The 21215-nt window shown below is 47.4% G+C and overlaps 1 protein-coding gene across 1 annotated transcript in view; it reads left to right on the top strand.

Moving 5' to 3' along the window:
* The window catches only part of LOC135516424 (ankyrin-2-like), a 152212-nt gene that overhangs the window by 36100 nt on the left and 94897 nt on the right, over positions 1–21215 (top strand). Inside the window, exons 2-3 of the mRNA XM_064940725.1 lie at positions 856–957; positions 17914–18012. Coding sequence (XP_064796797.1) covers positions 856–957; positions 17914–18012 — 201 coding nt within the window. The remainder of the gene's footprint in view (positions 1–855; positions 958–17913; positions 18013–21215) is intronic.

Consider the following 21215-nt stretch of genomic DNA (forward strand, 5'->3'; position numbering starts at 1 on the left):
ACATTATGCACCATTCCCCTGTGTTACATTATGCACTATTTCCCTGTGTTACATTATGCACTATTCCCCTGTGTTACATTATGCACTATTCCCCTGTGTTACATTATGCACTATTCCCCTGTGTTACATTATGCACTATTCCCCTGTGTTACATTATGCACTATTCCCCTGTGTTACATTTTGCACTATTCCCCTGTGTTACATTATGCACTATTCCCCTGTGTTACATTATGCACCATTCCCCTGTGTTACATTATGCACTATTTCCCTGTGTTACATTATGCACTATTCCCCTGTGTTACATTATGCACTATTCCCCTGTGTTACATTATGCACTATTCCTCTGTGTTACATTATGCACTATTCCCCTGTGTTACATTATGCACTATTCCCCTGTGTTACATTATGCACTATTCCCCTGTGTTACATTATACAATATTCCCCTGTGTTACATTATGCACTATTCCCCTGTGCCTGATTAAGTAATATCATGCTCCGATGGGAAACAGTGATTCAGTGAAGGTGTTGATGGCTGCAGATAATGAGTGATGTGACACTGCCACTGGGCTCAGGAGGGACTGAGGTGTGCTTGTCTTTGAGCCTCGGGGACTGTTGCCGTGTGCCGTTTGGGATATATTGAATGTCTGGGTGGCCTGGCACACGTTACCCAAACAGCTGCTAATGTGCTATCACCATTGCCATTTCTATCTGTCCTAGAAGTCATGGGAAGTTACTTATTTCAAAGCTACGAGGCATTGGGCTGTGGTCTGACGGTGTCCTGGCATTGCCATCATGTTGTTCTAATGTTATTCCAATGTTGTTCTAAACTATTTCTTTCTCTGTGTTCTTCTCCAGTCGGACAGCAACACCAGCTTCCTGCGAGCGGCGAGGGCGGGGAACATCGACAAGGTTCTGGAGTACCTGAAGGGTGGAGTGAACATCAGCACCTGCAATCAGGTAAGAGACTAGTGGACAAACAAACAAACACACAAGGAAACACAGGTGAAGGCTGCCTGTTCATCAATACCTGAGTGGTTACAGGACAAGTCATTTGTTTGTTTTGATAGTGCTCTTCTTTGGTCTCTGCGGCTGTGGGTCTCTGGGAGCCACGATGTCTGCCAGTCCTCTTCCCAGTCACCCAGGCAATCAGCCTCTCCCATCTCCTACCTTCTCTTCAATAACACATTTAGCTCTTGCAATCGTGTGTTTGATCATAAGTCTTAACGCCAATCCATCTACAGTGACAGGGTGACCTTGGTGTTGCTGTTCTGTCTCTGTCCATAGGGAGGAACTATATAGCAAACATATTTTGCTCTTTGGGAGCTATGGCAACCACATAATGTGTGTAATGTGCTCAGCGTGGATTGAGCTGTTAGTGATTCATTACAAAACATTTGACTATTTGGCTGTAATACAAATCACTACACTCTAGCACTCTACAATTAACATTGTTCTCAGATTAAGAGAGGGATTGGCCCAGTCTCCCTGAGCGCTGAGTTTTTGCGGTTCGCTCTAAAATGTAATCATTGTCATCTTGAAGGGGACTGTCAGCGTGATTACATTACGAGTAAAGAGCCTCTGTCATTCAGGGTTCATTATTAAACAAGGTTCTACTTTAAGGTAACACTGCTATGTCTTACAATAGCTTTGACCAAGCAAATTTAGCACGGGAAATGCAATGTGCTTTTGTAAAAAATTATTTGTATTCCAGGCAGGTTTCTTGTATGATGATTCTGTCATTAAGATTTTGCTACCGCTAATATTGACATTGACGTGTCAATGAATCAATAACGTCGAAATCCATTACTCGGAATCCATCACTCTGGCCTTTCATGAATTCACCATGCATCTCCCTCAGGTAAAATAAACAGAACGGTAAATGTATAGATGGAGGGAGGGTTAAAAGAAGACACGAGATTAGGGGGAGGAGTGAGTCTCTCTCTCTGTATCTCTCTGTACCCCTTCTCTCTCTCTGTATCTCTCTGTATCCCCTTCTCTCTGTATACTGATCTATTATCTTACGTCTATACTGATCTATTATCTTAACTCTATATTGATCTATTATCTTACCTCCTATATTGATCTATTATCTTACCTCTATATTGATCTATTATCTTACCCTAGCTCTCCTCTACCCGTATCCTCTCTGGTCTCTCCCCTCCCTCCCCTCATCCAATGCCCGGTTGCCCCTCCCTGGAATCTGTTACCGTAGAACAGTGACCTTCACACAGTGACAAGGACCTCAACGAATGGGAGAGATAGGAACTGCGTGAGTGTAAGGCAGAGACCGAGATGGAGAAGAGACAGGACCCGATTCACTAACATCCCCTGTGGGTTCATATATCATTTGACAGGTATAATCAATGGATTGACAGCTGTGAATGTGGAACCTGATGGTCTAGTGGGTTTCAGTTAGCAAGCTGGAACAATCTCAAGGTGTTCTGTATTGTTAAACCCTCATCTACATGTACCGGCAATGCAATTTTGCAAAGTGGATCACAGTGAAAAACAATCTGTGTCAGTCATCCTAGCAACCTGCAAGCACAAGTATCTACAGTATGTCAGTCATCGCTAGCAACCAACGAGCATTCCACCACCCGCATACAAATGGCATTGCTATATGGTAATGATAACAGCCATGTACTGTATGTCAGGGAGTGTATTTGACAGCTGACAGATAGATAGTGGTTGTTACTGTTTGCATGTGGGGCTGAAGCCATCTGATCATCCATCCCCTTGACCTTCATCAGTGTCCAAGGCCTCCTCATGCAACCAGACTACTACCACAGTGCACTACCCTACACACCTGTTCCCCCTGTTCCCCTTGTTACCCCTCTTACCCATGTTACCCCATTACCCCTGTTACCCCTTTTACCCTTGTTACCCCCATTACCCCTGTTAGCCATGCTCTTAAATGCAAGTAAAACTAAATGCATGCTCTTCAACCGATCGCTGCCCGCACCTGCCCACCCGTCCAGCATCACTGGATGGTTCTGACTCAGAATATGTGGACAATTACAAATACCTAGGTGTCTGGTTAGACTGTAAACTCTCCTTCCAGACTCACATTACGCATCTCCAATCCAAAATTAAATCTGGAATCAGCTTCCTATTTCGCAACCAAGCATCCTTCACTCATGCTGCCAAACATACCCTCGTAAAACTGACTATACTACCTACCTATCCTGGACTTTGGCGATGTCATTTATAAAATAGCCTCAAACTTTATTGCCTTACCTCCCTAATCTTACCTCAAATGCATACACTGTATCTAGATTTTTTTCTATTGTGTTATTGACTGTATGTTTGTTTATTCCATGTGTAACTCTGTGTTGTTGTTTGTGTCGCACTGCTTTGCTGTATCTTGGCCAGGTCACAGTTGTAAATGAGAACTTGTTATCAACTGTCCTACCTGGTTAAATAAAGGTGAAAAAAAAATGTTACTCATGTTACCCTTGTAACCCCGTTACCCCTGTAACCCTGCTTCTCCTGTTACCCAGTTACCCCTGTTACCCTGCTCCTCCTGTTACCCAGTTACCCCTGGTCCTCCTGTTACCCAGTTACCCCTGTTACCCTGGTCCTCCTGTTACCCAGTTATCCCTGTTACACTGGTCCTACTGTTACCCAGTTACCCCGTTACCCTGGTCCTCCTGTTACCCAGTCACCCCTGTAACCCTGGTCCTCCTGTTACCCAGTTACCCCCGTTACCCTGGTCCTCCTGTTACCCAGTTACCCCTGTTACCCTGGTCCTCCTGTTACCCAGTTTCCCCTGTTACCCTGGTCCTCCTGTTACCCAGTTACCCCTGTTACCCTGGTCCTCCTGTTACCCAGTTACCACGTTACCCTGGTCCTCCTTTTACCTAGTCACCCCTGTAACCCTGGTCCTCCTGTTAACCATTTACCCTTGTTACCCTGTTACCCAGTTACCCCTGTAAGCCTGGTCCTCCTGTTACCCAGTTACCCTTGTTACCCCTGTTACCCTGGTCTTCCTGTTACCAGTTACCCTTGTTACCCCTGTTACCCTGGTCCTCCTGTTACCCAGTTACCCTTGTTACCCCTGTTACCCTGGTCCTCCTGTTACCCAGTTACCCTTGTTACCCCTGTTACCCTGGTCCTCCTGTTACCCAGTTACCCTTGTTACCCCTGTTACCCTGGTCCTCCTGTTACCTAGTTACCCTTGTTACCCCTGTTACCCTGGTCCTCATGTTACCCAGTTACCTTTGTTACCCCTGTTACCCTGGTCCTCCTGTTACCCAGTTACCCCTGTAACCCTGGTCCTCCTGTTACCCAGTTACCCTTGTTACCCCTGTTACCCTGGTCTTCCTGTTACCCAGTTACCCTTGTTACCCCTGTTACCCTGGTCCTCCTGTTACCCAGTTACCCTTGTTACCCCTGTTACCCTGGTCCTCATGTTACCCAGTTACCTTTGTTACCCCTGTTACCCTGGTCCTCCTGTTACCCAGTTACCCCTGTAACCCTGGTCCTCCTGTTACCCAGTTACCCTTGTTACCCCTGTTACCCTGGTCTTCCTGTTACCCAGTTACCCTTGTTACCCCTGTTACCCTGGTCCTCCTGTTACCCAGTTACCCTTGTTACCCTGGTCTTCCTGTTACCAGTTACCCTTGTTACCCCTGTTACCCTGGTCCTCATGTTACCCAGTTACCCTTGTTACCCCTGTTACCCTGGTCCTCCTGTTACCCAGTTACCCTTGTTACCCCTGTTACCCTGGTCCTCCTGTTACCCAGTTACCCTTGTTACCCCTGTTACCCTGGTCCTCATGTTACCCAGTTACCCTTGTTACCCCTGTTACCCTGGTCCTCCTGTTACCCAGTTACCCTTGTTACCCCTGTTACCCTGGTCCTCCTGTTATCCAGTTACCCCTGTTACCCTGGTCCTCCTGTTACCCAGTTACCCTTGTTACCTCTGTTACCCTGGTCCTCATGTTACCCAGTCACCCCTGTTACCCTGGTCCTACTGTTACCCAGTTACCCCTGTTACCCTGGTCCTACTGTTACCCAGTTACCCCTGTAACCCTGGTCCTGTTATCCAGTTACCCTTGTTACCCCATTACCCTGGTCCTCCTATTACCCAGTTACCCTTGTTACCCCTGTTACCCTGGTCCTCCTGTTACCCAGTTACCCCTGTTACCCTGGTCCTACTGTTACACAGTTACCCCTATTACCTTGGTCCTCCTGTTACCCAGTTACCCCTGTTACCCTGGTCCTACTGTTACCCAGTTACCCTTGTTACCCCGTTACCCTGGTCCTCCTGTTTCCCAGTTACCCCTGTTACACTGGTCCTCCTGTTACACAGTCACCCAGGTTACCCTGGTCCTCCTGTTACCCAGTTACCCCATTACCCTGGTCCTCCAGTTACCCCTGTTACCCTGGTCCTCCTGTTACCCAGTCACCCCTGTTACTCTGGTCCTCCTGTTACCCAGTTACCCCTGTTACTCTGGTCCTCCTGTTACCCAGTTACCCCTTTTACCCTGGTCCTACTCTTACCCCTGTTTCCCTGGTCCTCCTGTTACCCAGTTACCCTTGTTACCCTGGTCCTCCTGTTACCCAGTCACCCCTGTTACCCTGGTCCTCCTGTTACCCAGTTACCCTTGTTACCCCTGTTACCCTGGTCCTCCTGTTCCCCAGTTACCCTTGTTACCCCTGTTACCCTGGTCCTCATGTTACCCAGTCACCCCTGTTGCCCTGGTCCTCCTGTTACCCAGTTACCCCTGTAACCCTGGTCCTCCTGTTACCCAGTTACCCTTGTTACCCTGTTACCCTGGTCCTCTTGTTACCCATTTACCCTTGTTACCCCTGTTAACCTGGTCCTCCTGTTACCCAGTTACCCCTGTTACCCTGGTCCTACTGTTACACAGTTACCCCTATTACCTTGGTCCTCCTGTTACCCAGTTACCCCTGTTACCCTGGTCCTACTGTAACCCAGTTACCCTTGTTACCCCGTTACCCTGGTCCTCCTGTTTCCCAGTCACCCCAGTTACCCTGGTCCTCCAGTTACCCCTGTTACCCTTGTCCTCCTGTTACCCAGTTACCCCTGTAAACCTGGTCCTCCTGTTACCCAGTTACCCCTGTTACCCTGGTCCTACTGTTACACAGTTACCCCTATTACCTTGGTCCTCCTGTTACCCAGTTACCCCTGTAAACCTGGTCCTCCTGTTACCCAGTTACCCTTGTTACCCCTTTACCCTGGTCCTCCTGTTACCCAGTTACCCTTGTTACCCCTGTTACCCTGGTCCTCCTGTTACCCAGTTACCCCCGTTACCCTGATCCTCCAGTTACCCCTGTTACCCTGGTCCTCCTGTTACCCAGTCACCCCTGTTACCCAGTTACCCCTTTTACCCTGGTCCTACTGTTACCCCTGTTACCCTGGACCTCCTGTTACCCAGTTACCCTTGTTACCCTGGTCCTCCTGTTACCCAGTCACCCCTGTTACCCTGGTCCTCCTGTTACCCAGTTACCCTTGTTACCCCTGTTACCCTGGTCCTCATGTTACCCAGTCACCCCTGTTACCCTGGTCCTACTGTTACCCAGTCACCCCTGTTACCCTGGTCCTCCTGTTACCCAGTTACCCCTGTAAACCTGGTCCTCCTGTTACCCAGTTACCCTTGTTACCCCGTTACCCTGGTCCTCCTGTTACCCAGTTACCCTTGTTACCCCTGTTACCCTGGTCCTCCTGTTACCCAGTTACCCCTGTTACCCTGGTCCTACTGTTACACAGTTACCCCTATTACCTTGGTCCTCCTGTTACCCAGTTACCCCTGTTACCCTGGTCCTACTGTTACCCAGTTACCCTTGTTACCCCGTTACCCTGGTCCTCCTGTTTCCCAGTCACCCCAGTTACCCTGGTTCTCCAGTTACCCCTGTTACCCTGGTCCTCCTGTTACCCAGTCACCCCTGTTACCCAGTTACCCCTTTTACCCTGGTCCTACTGTTACCCCTGTTACCCTGGTCCTCCTGTTACCCAGTTACCCTTGTTACCCTGGTCCTCCTGTTACACAGTTACCCTTGTTACTCCTGTTACCCTGGTCCTCCTGTTCCCCAGTTACCCTTGTTACCCCTGTTACCCTGGTCCTCATGTTACCCAGTCACCCCTGTTACCCTGGTCCTCATGTTACCCTGTCACCCCTGTTACCCTTGTCCTCCTGTTACCCAGTTACCCCTGTAAACCTGGTCCTCCTGTTACCCAGTTACCCTTGTTACCCCGTTACCCTGGTCCTCCTGTTACCCAGTTACCCTTGTTACCCCTGTTACCCTGGTCCTCCTGTTACCCAGTTACCCCCGTTACCCTGATCCTCCAGTTACCCCTGTTACCCTGGTCCTCCTGTTACCCAGTCACCCCTGTTACCCATTTACCCCTTTTACCCTGGTCCTACTGTTACCCCTGTTACCCTGGCCCTCCTGTTACCCAGTTACCCTTGTTACCCTGGTCCTCCTGTTACCCAGTCACCCCTGTTACCCTGGTCCTCCTGTTACCCAGTTACCCTTGTTACCCCTGTTACCCTGGTCCTCCTGTTACCCAGTTACCCTTGTTACCCCTGTTACCCTGGTCCTCATGTTACCCAGTCACCCCTGTTACCCTGGTCCTACTGTTACCCAGTCACCCCTGTTACCCTGGTCCTCCTGTTACCCAGTTACCCCTGTAAACCTGGTCCTCCTGTTACCCAGTTACCCTTGTTACCCCGTTACCCTGGTCCTCCTGTTACCCAGTTACCCTTGTTACCCCTGTTACCCTTGTCCTCCTGTTACCCAGTTTCCCCTGTTACCCTGGTCCTACTGTTACACAGTTACCCCTATTACCTTGGTCCTCCTGTTACCCAGTTACCCCTGTTACCCTGGTCCTACTGTTACCCAGTTACCCTTGTTACCCCGTTACCCTGGTCCTCCTGTTTCCCAGTTACCCCTGTTACCCTGGTCCTCCTGTTACCCAGTTACCCCTCTTACCCTGGTCCTACTGTTCCCCAGTTACCCCGTTACCCTGGTCCTCCTGTTACCCAGTCACCCCTGTAACCCTGGTCCTCCTGTTACCCATTTACCATTGTTACCCCTGTCACCCTGGTCCTCCTGTTACCCAGTTACCCCAGTTACCCTGGCCCTCCTGTTACCCAGTTAACCCTGTAACCCTGGTCCTCCTGTTACCCAGTTACCCCTGTAACCCTGGTCCTCTTGTTACCCAGTTACCCTTGTTACCCCTGTTACACTGGTCCTCCTGTTACCCAGTCACCCCAGTTACCCTGGTCTTCCTGTTACCCAGTTACCCCGTTACCCTGGTCCTCCAGTTACCCAGTTACCCCTGTTACCCTGGTCCTCCTGTTACCCAGTCACCCCTGTTACTCTGGTCCTCCTGTTACCCAGTTACCCCTGTTACCCTGGTCCTACTGTTACCCCTGTTAACCTGGTCCTCCTGTTACCCAGTCACGCCTGTTACCCTGGTCCTCCTGTTACCCAGTCACCCCTGTTACCCTGGTCCTACTGTTACCCAGTTACCCCTGTTACCCTGGTCCTACTGTTACCCAGTTACCCTTGTTACCCCTGTTACCCTGGTCTTCCTGTTACCCAGTTACCCTTGCCTACTGTAAACGTTTAACTGCCTTGCGATGACTAAGTCATCCATTTATTATGGAACTGTAGTCCATAATGATAACTCTTGATATCCTAACTCTATCTGCATGTTGATTAGTTGGTATTTATGCTAGTTGTGAGTACTCCTGGGAGTACTCTTTTCTAGGGCTGTTTGGTGACCTCAGTAAAATTCTACGTGGCCGCTGAGTCACGGTAATCTCCTCTTATGCACTCTGGACATGCGTTAGTAGTACTCAACTCACTAACAACCATCAGGACCTAATGGTCTGGTGCTCAGGGCTCTATTGTCCCTCTAACCACTCTGACATCAATGCAAATGCTATCAAAAATCACATCAAACACTTATCATCAAAACAGTATCATGCTTTAAAAACTCACCTCACTGTGATTAATCAATTTGAAGAAAGAAGTTCAACGACAGGTTGAAACTGAATGGAAAACATGGTTGTTGTGGATATTGTTTCAAAGCCTAACACAACGAAATGGACAGCGCTTTCTAAAGTGATGATTCATTCAAAACACTCTGATGCATATTGGAGCTTCTACATATGTATAGGCCTATTGTGCCCAAGCCTGAAAAAACCCCAATTAAAATAAGGATTGTGCCATTATACAATACATAGCCTACCGCATATTAGACATGGTAGAAAAACATAAAATAAAGACCGATTTGGTACATATTTGGTCTAGCCTATAATTATAATTAATTTGTATTTGGTTTTGAATATCCTAGTAATAGGGAAATTTTTATATATTTTCATAATTAATAGGCTGAAACATTACCTTTAGCTACAGAATATCTTACCTCATGTCATGCCCTGGTCGAAATATATTATGTTTATTCTTCATTTATTCGGTCAGGCCAGGGTGTGACATGGGTTATTGTGGTGTGTTTTTGTCTTGGGGTTTTCTGGGATGTCTAGCGTTAGTCTATGGCTGCCTGAGGCGGTTCTCAATCAGAGTCAGGTGATTATCGTTGTCTCTGATTGGGAACCATATTTAGGCAGCCATATTCTTTGTGTGTTTCGTGGGTGATTGTCCTTCGTGTCCTTGTTCCTGTATCTGTGTTAGTTTACACTAGTTTAGGCTGTTTCGGTTTTCGTTACGTTCTTTGTTTTTGTAGTGTTTGTAATTAGATTCGTGTTATGTTTTGTTCATTAAACATGGATCGCAATCTACACGCTGCATTTTGGTCCGACTCTCTTCCACCGCATGAAAACCGTTACAGAATCACCCACCACAAACGGACCAAGCAGCGTGTCAACAGGCAGGAGCCACAGGAGAAACAGCAAAGGCAGCAGCAGGAGCAGCGTAAAAAGGACTTTTGGACTTGGGAGGAAATCCTCCACGGGAGAGGACCCTGGGCTAAACCAGGGGAGTGTAGCCGCCCCAAGGAGCAACAAAAGGAGGTATCGACATGGGAGGAGGAATTATTCGGAGAAGGACCTTGGGATCAGCCTGGAGAATATCGCCGCCCCAAAGAAGAACTGGAGGCGGTGAGAGCTGAGAGGCGCTGGTATGAGGAGGCAGCGCGGCGACGTGGATGGAAGCCCGAGAGTCAGCCCCAAAAATTTCTTGGGGGGGGGGTCTCAGGGAGAGTGTGGCAGAGTCAGGAGTCAGACCTGAGCCCACTCTCCCTGTTTATCGTGAGGAACCAAGGAGGAGACCAGAACTGGTGTTGGAGGTGAGCGAAGCAGAGACTGTGAAGGAGTTAATGGGGAAATTGGAGGAGAGAGAAATGAGGGAGTTGCTGTGTTGGTGCTTTTTGCATGGAATTCGCCCGACGGAACGTGCCAGGGATTTGATGGCACCTGGGTCAGCGCTCCATACTTGTCCTGCGGTGCGTGTTCGTCGGCTGGTGAAGTTGGTGCCAGCCACACACACCAGGCCTCCTGTGCACATCCCTAGCCTTGCACGTCCTGTGCCAACACTGCTCTCAAGATCTCCAGTACGCCTTCACGGTCTAGCCCATCCTGTGCCACCTCCACACCCAGCCCTCCGGTGGCAGCTCCCCGCACCAGGCTTCCTGTGCGTGTCCTCGGCCCAGTACCACCAGTGCCAGCACCACGCATCAGGCATACAGTGCGCCTCGCCTCTCCAGCGCTACCGGAGCCTTTCTTCTCTCCTGCGCTGCTGGAGTCTCCCGTCTGTTTAGCGCAGCCAGAGCCTTCCTCCTCTCCTGCGCTGCCGGAGCCTCCCGCCTGTTCAGCGCTGTCGGAGCCTTTCTCATATCCTACGCTGCCGGAGCCTCACGCCTGTTCAGCGCTACCGGGGGGCCTTTCTCCTCTCCAGCGCTGCCGGAGTCTCCCGCCTGTTTAGCGCAGCCAGAGCCTTCCTCCTCTCCTGCGCTGCCGGAGCCTCCCGCCTGTTCAGCACTGTCGGAGCCTTTCTCCTCTCCAGCGCTGCCGGAGTCTCCCGCCTGTTTAGCGCAGCCAGAGCCTTCCTCCTCTCCTGCGCTGCCGGAGCCTCCCGCCTGTTCAGCGCTGTAGGAGCCTTTCTCCTATCCTGCACTGCTGGAGTCTCCCGCCTGTTTAGCGCAGCCAGAGCTGTCAGTCTGCATGGAGCAGCCAGAGCTGTCCGTCTACATGGAGCAGCCAGAGCTGTCAGTCTTCATGGAACAGCCAGAGCTGTCAGTCTGTATGGAGCATCTGGAGCTGCCAGTCTGCATGAAGCTACCAGTCTACAAGGAGCTGTCAGTCTGCAAGGAGCTGTCAGTCTGCAAGGAGCTGTCAGTCTACAAGGAGCTGTCAGTCTGCAAGGAGCTGTCAGTCTGCATGGAGCTGCCAGTCTGCATGGAGCAGCCAGAGCAGTCAGTCTGCAAGAAGCTGCCAGAGCTGTCAGTCTACATGGAGCAGCCAGAGCCGCCAGTCAGCATGGAGCAGCCAGAGCCGCCAGTCAGCATGGAGCAGCCAGAGCCGCCAGTCAGCATGGAGCAGCCAGATCTGCCAGTCAGCCAGACTCTTCCAGATCCGCCAGTCAGCCAGACTCTTCCAGATCCGCCAGTCAGCCAGACTCTTCCAGATCCGCCAGTCAGCCAGACACTTCCAGATCCGCCAGTCAGCCGGACTCTTCCAGATCCGCCAGTCAGCCGGACTCTTCCAGATCCGCCAGTCAGCCGGACTCTTCCAGATCCGCCAGTCAGCCGGACTCTTCCAGATCCGCCAGTCAGCCGGACTCTTCCAGATCCGCCAGTCAGCCGGACTCTTCCAGATCCGCCAGTCAGCCGGACTCTTCCAGATCCGCCAGTCAGCCGGACTCTTCCAGATCCGCAGGTCAGCCAGGATCTGCCAGATCCACAGGTCAGCCAGGATCTGCCAGAACTGCCAGCCAACCAGGATCTGCTGGATTCAACTACCTGGCTGGGCTTCCTCTCAGTGCTGGGCTTCCTCTCAGTGCCGAGCTTCCCCTCAGTGCCGAGCTGCCCCTCAGTGCTGAGCTGCCCCTGTCCCGAGCTGCCCCTCTGTCCCGAGCTGCCCCTCTGTCCCGAGCTGCCCCTCTGTCCCGAGCTGCCCCTCTGTCCCGAGCTGCCCCTCTGTCCCGAACTACCCCTCAGTCCCGAGCTGACCCTCAGTCGAGCTGACCCCTGCGCCGGAGCCGCCACCATGGACAGACGCCCACCCGGACCCTCCCTATTGTTTTGATGTGCGTCCGGGAGTCCGCACCTTAGGGGGGGGGGTTCTGTCACGCCCTGGTCGAAATATATTATGTTTATTCTTCATTTATTCGGTCAGGCCAGGGTGTGACATGGGTTATTGTGGTGTGTTTTTGTCTTGGGGTTTTGTGGGATGTCTAGCGTTAGTCTATGTCTGCCTGAGGCGGTTCTCAATCAGAGTCAGGTGATTATCGTTGTCTCTGATTGGGAACCATATTTAGGCAGCCATATTCTTTGTGTGTTTCGTGGGTGATTGTCCTTCGTGTCCTTGTTCCTGTATCTGTGTTAGTTTACACTAGTTTAGGCTGTTTCGGTTTTCGTTATGTTCTTTGTTTTTGTAGTGTTTGTAATTAGATTCGTGTTACGTTTTGTTCATTAAACATGGATTGCAATCTACACGCTGCATTTTGGTCCGACTCTCTTCCACCGCATGAAAACCGTTACACCTCCATGCGTTTCCATCTCACCTCTCCCTGTTCCAATCTCCAATGAGCAGAGAGAGGGGCTGTCAACAGTTTATGTTTTGTTTTGAAAACATGTTACTATCAATGTTCCCGAACAGATTCCCCTTGGTTTCCCAAATTGGAGAATATCACCTGTCACACAGCGAAATAACCGGAGCAGCCTATCCACATGAGTGAAAAACGTACAGGCAGAAAAGTGGCCTCCATTCGCTAAACGTACAGGCAGGAACGTGGCCTCCATTCGCTAAACGTACAGGCAGGAAAGTGGCCTCCATTCGCTAAACGTACAGGCAGGAAAGTGGCCTCCATTCGCTAAACGTACAGGCAGGAAAGTGGCCTCCATTCGCTAAACTTACAGGCAGGAAAGTGGCCTCCATTCGCTAAACGTACAGGCAGGAAAGTGGCCTCCATTCGCTAAACCTACAGGCAGGAAAGTGGCCTCCATTCGCTAAACCTACAGGCAGGAAAGTGGCCTTCATTCGCTAAACGTACAGGCAGGAAAGTGGCCTCCATTCGCTAAACGTACAGGCAGGAAAGTGGCCTCCATTCGCTAAACGTACAGGCAGGAAAGTGGCCTCCATTCGCTAAACGTACAGGCAGGAAAGTGACCTCCATTCGCTAAACGTACAGGCAGGAACGTGGCCTCCATTCGCTAAACGTACAGGCAGGAAAGTGGCCTCCATTCGCTAAACATACAGGCAGGAAAGTGGCCTCCATTCGCTAAACATACAGGCAGGAAAGTGGACTCCATTCGCTAAACATACAGCCAGGAAAGTGGCCTCCATTCGCTATTCCAGTGCATACAGATGACATGTATTTTTGTCTTGCCCCTGTTCCTGTTCCTGTCCATTTGATAATGGGTCATTCTAAATCAAAACTAATATTATATATTAGTAAAGACAAGATTCAATTGAGGATAGTCTAATGGGTGAAAATATGATGACTTGATGAGAGAACAGCGTGTGCAGCCTGACCTGCTAACCACACTGCACACGTATGTTGATTTGGTCCACTGGGTCCTGTGTGGCTCAGTCGGTAGAGCATGGCGCTTGCAACGCCAAGCGTCGTGGGTTCGATTCCCGCTGGGACCACCCATATGTGGCCCCAGCCGACTTGTAAGTCGCTTTGGACAAAAGCGTCTGCTAAATGGGATATATATACTCCCATCAGACTCAATCAGGACAAGCAGGTTGAATGTCAGAATTAACTCTGAACCAACTACATTAATTTGGGGACAGGTCAAAAAGCATTAAACATTTATGGCAATTTAGCTATTTGCTAGCTAATTTGTCCTGGAATATAAACATGTGGTTGTTATTTTACCTGAAATGCACAAGGTCCTCTACTCCAACAATTAATCCACAGATAAAAGGGTAAAAGTTTGTTTCTGGGTGTCTCTCCTCCTTCCGGCTTCTTCTTCTTCTTCTTTGGACTTTATATGGCGGTTGGCAACCAACTTTAAGGTGCATTACCATCACCAACTAGACTGGAGTGTGGACCTCAGTTATCCCCAATGACATCTCTGAGGAGATTTTTTTTACCTTTATTTGACCAGGTAGGCTATTTGAGAATAAGTTCTCATTTACAACTGTGACCTCTACATGGAGTTTGTAAGGTGTTTGTCTACCCTCTACATTTTGCCGTCAGTAGACTGTTGGGGCAAGGCCCTACAATTACACAATACTGAAATAGAGCTGGAAATAGAGCTGGTTTTCGCTGCTAAGTGACAGGCTAAGTGAGCAGGTGGTGCATCCTTCTATGTCAAATGCAGCATGTCTTTCCACCTCTCTCTATGTTATACAACAGGCTCCTTCAGGGCAGTGCACAAAACATCCCACACTTTTCTTGTAGAATATATGACACACTTATTTTGTAGACAAGTGTAGAGTATACCCATTTATTCTCACTACCAGTCCTAAACATAGTTTCCCCCGTCGATAGGGGGCCTTGCTTTAAGTACAGGGACCCTCAGGAGCGGTTCAGTTCATTAGAAGCAGGCTCCGCGTGACATAGTCTGTTTGGGCTGACCAGGCTACAGAGGAGATTACATATTGACTGAGCGGCGCTTTTGTAACACTAGACATATTCTCCCTGGTGAAAGAGTAGTTGAATCAGTGCTGGGTCACTGGTACTCGCCCCCCGGCCCACAAGACAGAGTACTATAACCCTATAACGCTTCTCCTTCTGCTATTAGATAGATATTTACACTTCGGACTCCGACATTGCTCTTCCTAATATTTCTACATTTTGTAATTCAATTATTTTTCTTTTAAATGTGTGTGTATTTTTGTGTATTGTTAGATGTTGCTGCACTGTTGGAGCTAGGAACTCAAGCATTTTGCTACATCCGCAAAAACATTTCATTAGACTGAAAGAGGGCCATTCATGAGGGAAACAATAGTAGTCATGCTTTCCTTTCATCATCTCAATCCTCCCTCCTTCTCATTGGCCAAACTCTCTTTACCTCCCGCACCTTAATTTCTCTCCTCTCTCATTGGCTCCGTCCGTCATGCCTATTCTGTCGATCATCCCCTCATGTTGTGGTGTTTTGGGAATTAACGCTTGGGTTCCTTAATCCACAGGGTAATCTGCCTAGAGTGATATTGACATTTAATCTTCATTTCTTTCCTTCCCAGGCATTTAGGATCTATTTATAGCCCCAACAACAATCTTTTATTAGGTTCAGGATCGCAATTATACAGAGGGAATCACCTAGTCTTTAGCCAATTGAACTGGGACCAGTTGGTATATCTGAGTCTTGATATATCTGAGTTTGTGGGTCTTATGGGTGTCTGGAAAGGAAATGCTTGGGTGGTATCCAGATTGTCATACCTTCAAATCGACCTTGTGCCATACTGGGATATTCTGTAATTCCGGCACTGAACACAATGGGAGCTATTTTCAAACACCACTGAGCCTTAGCAATGCTAACATCTTTATGTAAAATCTCATAGAGAATGCTAACTAAACACGCATTGCAAACATTTTATACCTTCTCTGACCTAAAGTATTTGCAGGACAGACATCACAAGAACAAAAAATGATACTCCCAGTTTGCTGCACAAAACAAATATTAGACAGCAAGGCTCTTGATCCAGGAATGAATTCTCTGCTGTTAACAAGCGACGCTTGATTTTGGAAGAAGCTAATCCCTTAGCTAGATAGCTAACCAGCTACTTAATTAGCAAATTAAGTGCTTAACTCCAGAGCATTTAGCATATTTTAGACAGTTAACTTTACATTTACATTTACATTTAAGTCATTTAGCAGACGCTCTTATCCAGAGCGACTTAATAGTTAGAAGATATTTAGCTGGCAAACATTTAGTTGTGAATTCTATACTGTAAGTTTATTTAGTTGATTTAGAATATGTGGACAACTACAAATACTCCAATCCAAAGTTAAATCTAGAATTGGCTTCCTATTTCGCAACAAAGCATCCTCCACTCATGCTGCCAAACATACCCTTGTAAAACTGACCATCCTACCAATCCTCGACTTTGGCGATGTCATTTACAAAATAGCCTCCAATACCCTACTCAACAAATTGGATGCAGTCAATACGTTTTGTCACCAAAGCCCCATATACTACCCACCATTGCAACCTGTACGCTCTCGTTGGCTGGCCCTCGCTTCATACTCGTCGCCAAACCCACTGGCTCCATCATGTCATCTACAAGACCCTGCTAGGTAAAGTCCCCCCTTATCTCAGCTCGCTGGTCACCATAGCATCTCCAACCTATAGCACATGCTCCAGCAGGTATATCTCTCTGTCACCCCCAAAACCAATTCTTTCTTTGGCCGCCTCTCCTTCCAGTTCTCTGCTGCCAATGACTGGAACGAACTACAAAAAGCACTGAAACTGGAAACACTTATCTCCCTCACTAGCTTTAAGCACCAACTGTCAGAGCAGCTCACAGATTACTGCACCTGTACATAGTCCACCTATATTTTAGCCCAAACAACTACCTTTCCCTACTGTATTTAATTAATTTATTTATTTTGCTCATTTGCACCCCATTATTTTTATTTCTACTTTGCACATTCTTCCATTGCAAATCTACCATTCCAGTGTTTTACTTGCTATATTGTATTTACTTTGCCACCATGGCCATTTTTTACCTTTACCTCCCTTATCTCACCTCATTTGCTCACATCGTATATAGACTTGTTTATACTGTATTATTGACTGTATGTTTGTTTTGCTCCATGTGTAACTCTGTGTTGTTGTATGTGTCGAACTGCTTTGCTTGATCTTGGCCAGGTCGCAATTGTAAATGAGAACTTGTTCTCAACTTGCCTACCTGGTTAAATAAAGGTGAAATAAAAAAATAAAAAAATAAAAGTACATCACCCATGCTGCACAACAGTGAGTGACTCACAAGGCTCCGGTCTCTCGTCATTGTGTGCTCGTAAACAAACAGGACTATTGGCAAGCGTCTTAGTGAAAAATGATGTGACAGTTGAAATGAAGAAAGCAATCTTTTTATCTCCTAACGCATTACACAAGTTGACTACAGTTATTTACTTAAGTAGCTACAAATATTCAAATGTATAAAAAAAAAAACATAAAATAAATAGTTTCAACGGTATTGACGGTATTGAAATATTTACAAATATCCTGGTATACGGTATATACAGCTACCGTCCATGCTTCATAGATAGACTAGCCATGCATAAGTCTCAGCAATGCCTGACTCTGCTGTTCTGGGGACTTTTGCATTCAATGAACTTAATCACACACTAAGCAAACACCAGACTGCCACACACACACACACACACACGCACGCGCACACACGCACGCGCACTGATAGGCTTTATTAATACCACCAGGCCTACATAGTAAATCCTGGTCTGGCCCTCGTCCACCACCATCGTGACACCGTGCAAATTCTAACCTCCAGTAGTGGCTTTCATATTTCTATGTCACACCGTCAAGCGAGAAAGTAGACAACACGGTTTCACAGCCAAGAGAAGGAGGGAGAGAGAGAGAGGGAGCGGGAGGGAGAGCAGGAGAGGGGGGGGAGCGGGAGGGAGGGAGAGTGAGCAAGAGAGGGAGAGGGGCACCTTTAGGTTATGGACCTTGAGGTACACCCAGTCACTTCTCTCGTTCCTTTTTTTATTTTTGTGTCAATCGTCCATTTTGTTTTGAAGTTGACCTATCTTTTGTGTGTGTGTCCCTTCTTCTCTTCTTCCTCAGAATGGGCTCAACGCTTTGCACCTGGCAGCTAAGGAGGGCCATGTGGAGCTGGTCCAGGAGCTGCTGGAGAGAGGCTCTGCCGTGGACTCGTCCACCAAGGTGGGTTCCCTTACCGTTCTACCGTACAGTATGTGAGGCTAGCACAGTATGAGCGTAGCACAGGTAGGTAGTCTATTGATTCATCCACAACTGAGTAGAGGCAGATTTGTGAAAGACTTGTTAGGAGCTTGAATTCTGGCCAGGTTTTAAAATTATATTTCTCTCAGCTGCTTTGGACTTAAGATCATAATCAAGTGAAAGCACTCCAAAGATTACATCAGGTTTTGTTTTTCTTCAGCGGTGCATTGTTTTGTTTTGTTTTGTTTTGACTTGATGTTGTACTTTCCAACTGGGATCAAATCTTTCAAACAACCCCCAAAAAATGGGATGCATTTCTCAGAAAAGTCTGCTCTTTCAAGGTATCGTTCTGCAAATTAGGGACCCGAAACGTGGATAAAGTGTCACGCACGGGGTTAACCAGGTCAAAATCCTGGATCGGCTGTAGTCCTTCATTAACCTGACTCATAACCTTTTCACAGTGTGACTATACTACGATACACAGGGCAGTCAGCCATATCCCACTGCCCCCAACACTCAATGCACTGTAACCTAATGCTGTCACATGACTGTGCACTCGAGAGAGTACTGGGGTGTAGCAGGCAGGAAAGGGGATACAGCTCGTTTCAATGTAATTGGAGGTAGTATTGCCAAGCTGTGGAAATGGAGAAGCCATATTCCTTCTAAGCTACATGTGTGACTTGTTAGATGTTGAAATGTAGATCCAACACTTTAATAAATATATATATATATATATTATTATTTCAACTTTATTTAACCAGGTAGGCAACTGCGACCTGGCCAACATAAAGCAAAACAGTTAGACACGTACAACAACACAGGGTTACACATGGAATAAACAAACATACAGTCTATAATACAGTAGAAAAAGTCTATATACAGTGTGTGCACATGAGGTAGGACAAGGGAGGTAAGGCAATAAATAGGCCACGGTGGCGAAGCAATTACAATATAGCAATTAAACACTGGAATGGTAGATGTGCAGAAGCTTAAAGTGCAAGTAGAGATACTGGGGTGCAAAAGAGCCAGATAAATACATTAATACCGTATGGGGATGAGGTAGATAGATGGGCTGTTTACAGATGGGCTATGTACAGGTGCAGTGATCTGTGAGCTGCTCTGACAGCTGGTGCTTAAAGTTAGTGAGGGAGATATGAGTCTCCAGCTTCAGTGATTTTTGCAGTTCGTTCCAGTCATTGGCAGCAGAGAACTGGAAGGAAAGGCGGCCAAAGGAAGAATTGGCTACAGTTGGTGTTTTTGCCTCGTGGTTGGTGTTTGAATGGCTGACATGACGTGGTTGGTGTTTGAATGGCTGACATGGCGTGGTTGGTGTTTGAATGGCTGACATGACGTGGTTGGTGTTTGAATGGCTGACATGACGTGGTTGGTGTTTGAATGGCTGACATGACGTGGTTGGTGTTTGAATGGCTGACATGGCGCCATTTGAGGTGCCTCTCCAAATAATTGTTTAATACTACTCAATATCCAGGACTGACTCGTCTTGTGTTGAACATCATTCACTGGGTCGTGTTTAATTGTTTATACTGTACATGACTAATTTTAAGTGTGTATTTTGACATCCCAATAGGCCTACCCCAAACTTGAGGTAGATTGTCACTGAACCAATTTGTAAGTCGCTCTGGATAAGAGCGTCTGCTAAATGACTTAAATGTAATGTAATGTAATGAAACAAGTTTCTTGATGTGACTTGTTAATGTGTCCTAGTTAAAAGCATTTAGGGATTAATCCCAGGCTGTTGCTGGTATGAGTGAAAACTCTCTGTGTCTGTGTCACAGCATCATTAGGAAGGCATTATCCCTGGCTACCTGTGTCACATCATCATTAGGAAGGCATTATCCCTGGCTGCCTGTGTCACATCATCATTAGGAAGGCATTATCGCTAGCTGTCTGTGTCACGGCATCATTAGAAAGGCATTATCGCTAGCTGTCTGTGTCACAGCATCATTAGGAAGGCATTATCGCTAGCTGTCTGTGTCACGGCATCATTAGGAAGGCATTATCCCTGGCTGGCTATGTCACAGCATCATTAGGAAGGCCTCCTCAACTCCATCACTGAGCCATGGGTGTCTGTGGATATGCCTGGCTGTCTGGGTTGTCAGTGATGGATTGAATGTATGAGGATGGGTGATAAAATGATGAATGGGAGTTGCTGTAGAGTAATGCGATGGCGGTATGACAGTCATTTGTGTCGTAACGAAAATGTCATAACACTAATGAGGGAGGGAGTAGGGTATAGTTAGTTATATGAGGTTTGATCAGAGTGCCAATTATACTGTGATATATGCTGTCTCTATTTTTTGTGGGACCTCCTTGTTCATGATTCTTTTCATGGGCCTAATATATAGTAAGCAAAATTTATTAATTTGGCTTGAACAACATCTTATTGTCAACAAATTATAAGTAGGCTACCTGCGAATGTTCGTCCACTCCAAAATATCTGATTATCTCTGAGTGTGATGACATCTGGTGATTATCTCTGAGTGTGATGACATCTGGTGATTATCTCTGGGTGTAATGACATCTGGTGAATTATCTCTGGGTGTGATGACATCTGGTGATTATCTCTGGGTGTGATGACATCTGGTGATTATCTCTGGGTGTGATGACATCTGGTGATTATCTCTGGGTGTGATGACATCTGGTGATTATCTCTGGGTGTGATGACATCTGGTGAATTATCTCTGGGTGTGATGACATCTGGTGATTATCTCTGGGTGTGATGACATCTGGTGATTATCTCTGGGTGTGATGACATCTGGTGATTGTCTCTGAGTGTGATGACATCTGGTGATTATCTCTGAGTGTAATGACATCTGGTGAATTATCTCTGAATGTGGTTATATACACACAAAAATATACACACAAAAATGTGGTATTATTTGTGGATAGTCACAATAATATAATAGTTTGATATAAGTATTTACATGCTTTGCAAGAAGAACGATTTCCCTAATAATCCTGTTTCCATGGAGACATCTGAAATCAGGCTACCTGATGGCACTCTGCAGAAAATCACCAATCAAAATAAACATTCTATCACAGCGAACATGTTATTTTTGGGAAGCACATGCGCAGATCTGGGTGGGCACAGGAGACCTGGGAGGCTATGCTACAAGCGGCGAGTTCACCAGAGCTGTCATTGCCAACCTAGCCGTCTGAGCTAG

Source organism: Oncorhynchus masou, chromosome 27 (assembly GCF_036934945.1).
Source record: "Oncorhynchus masou masou isolate Uvic2021 chromosome 27, UVic_Omas_1.1, whole genome shotgun sequence".
Taxonomy (NCBI): domain Eukaryota; kingdom Metazoa; phylum Chordata; class Actinopteri; order Salmoniformes; family Salmonidae; genus Oncorhynchus; species Oncorhynchus masou.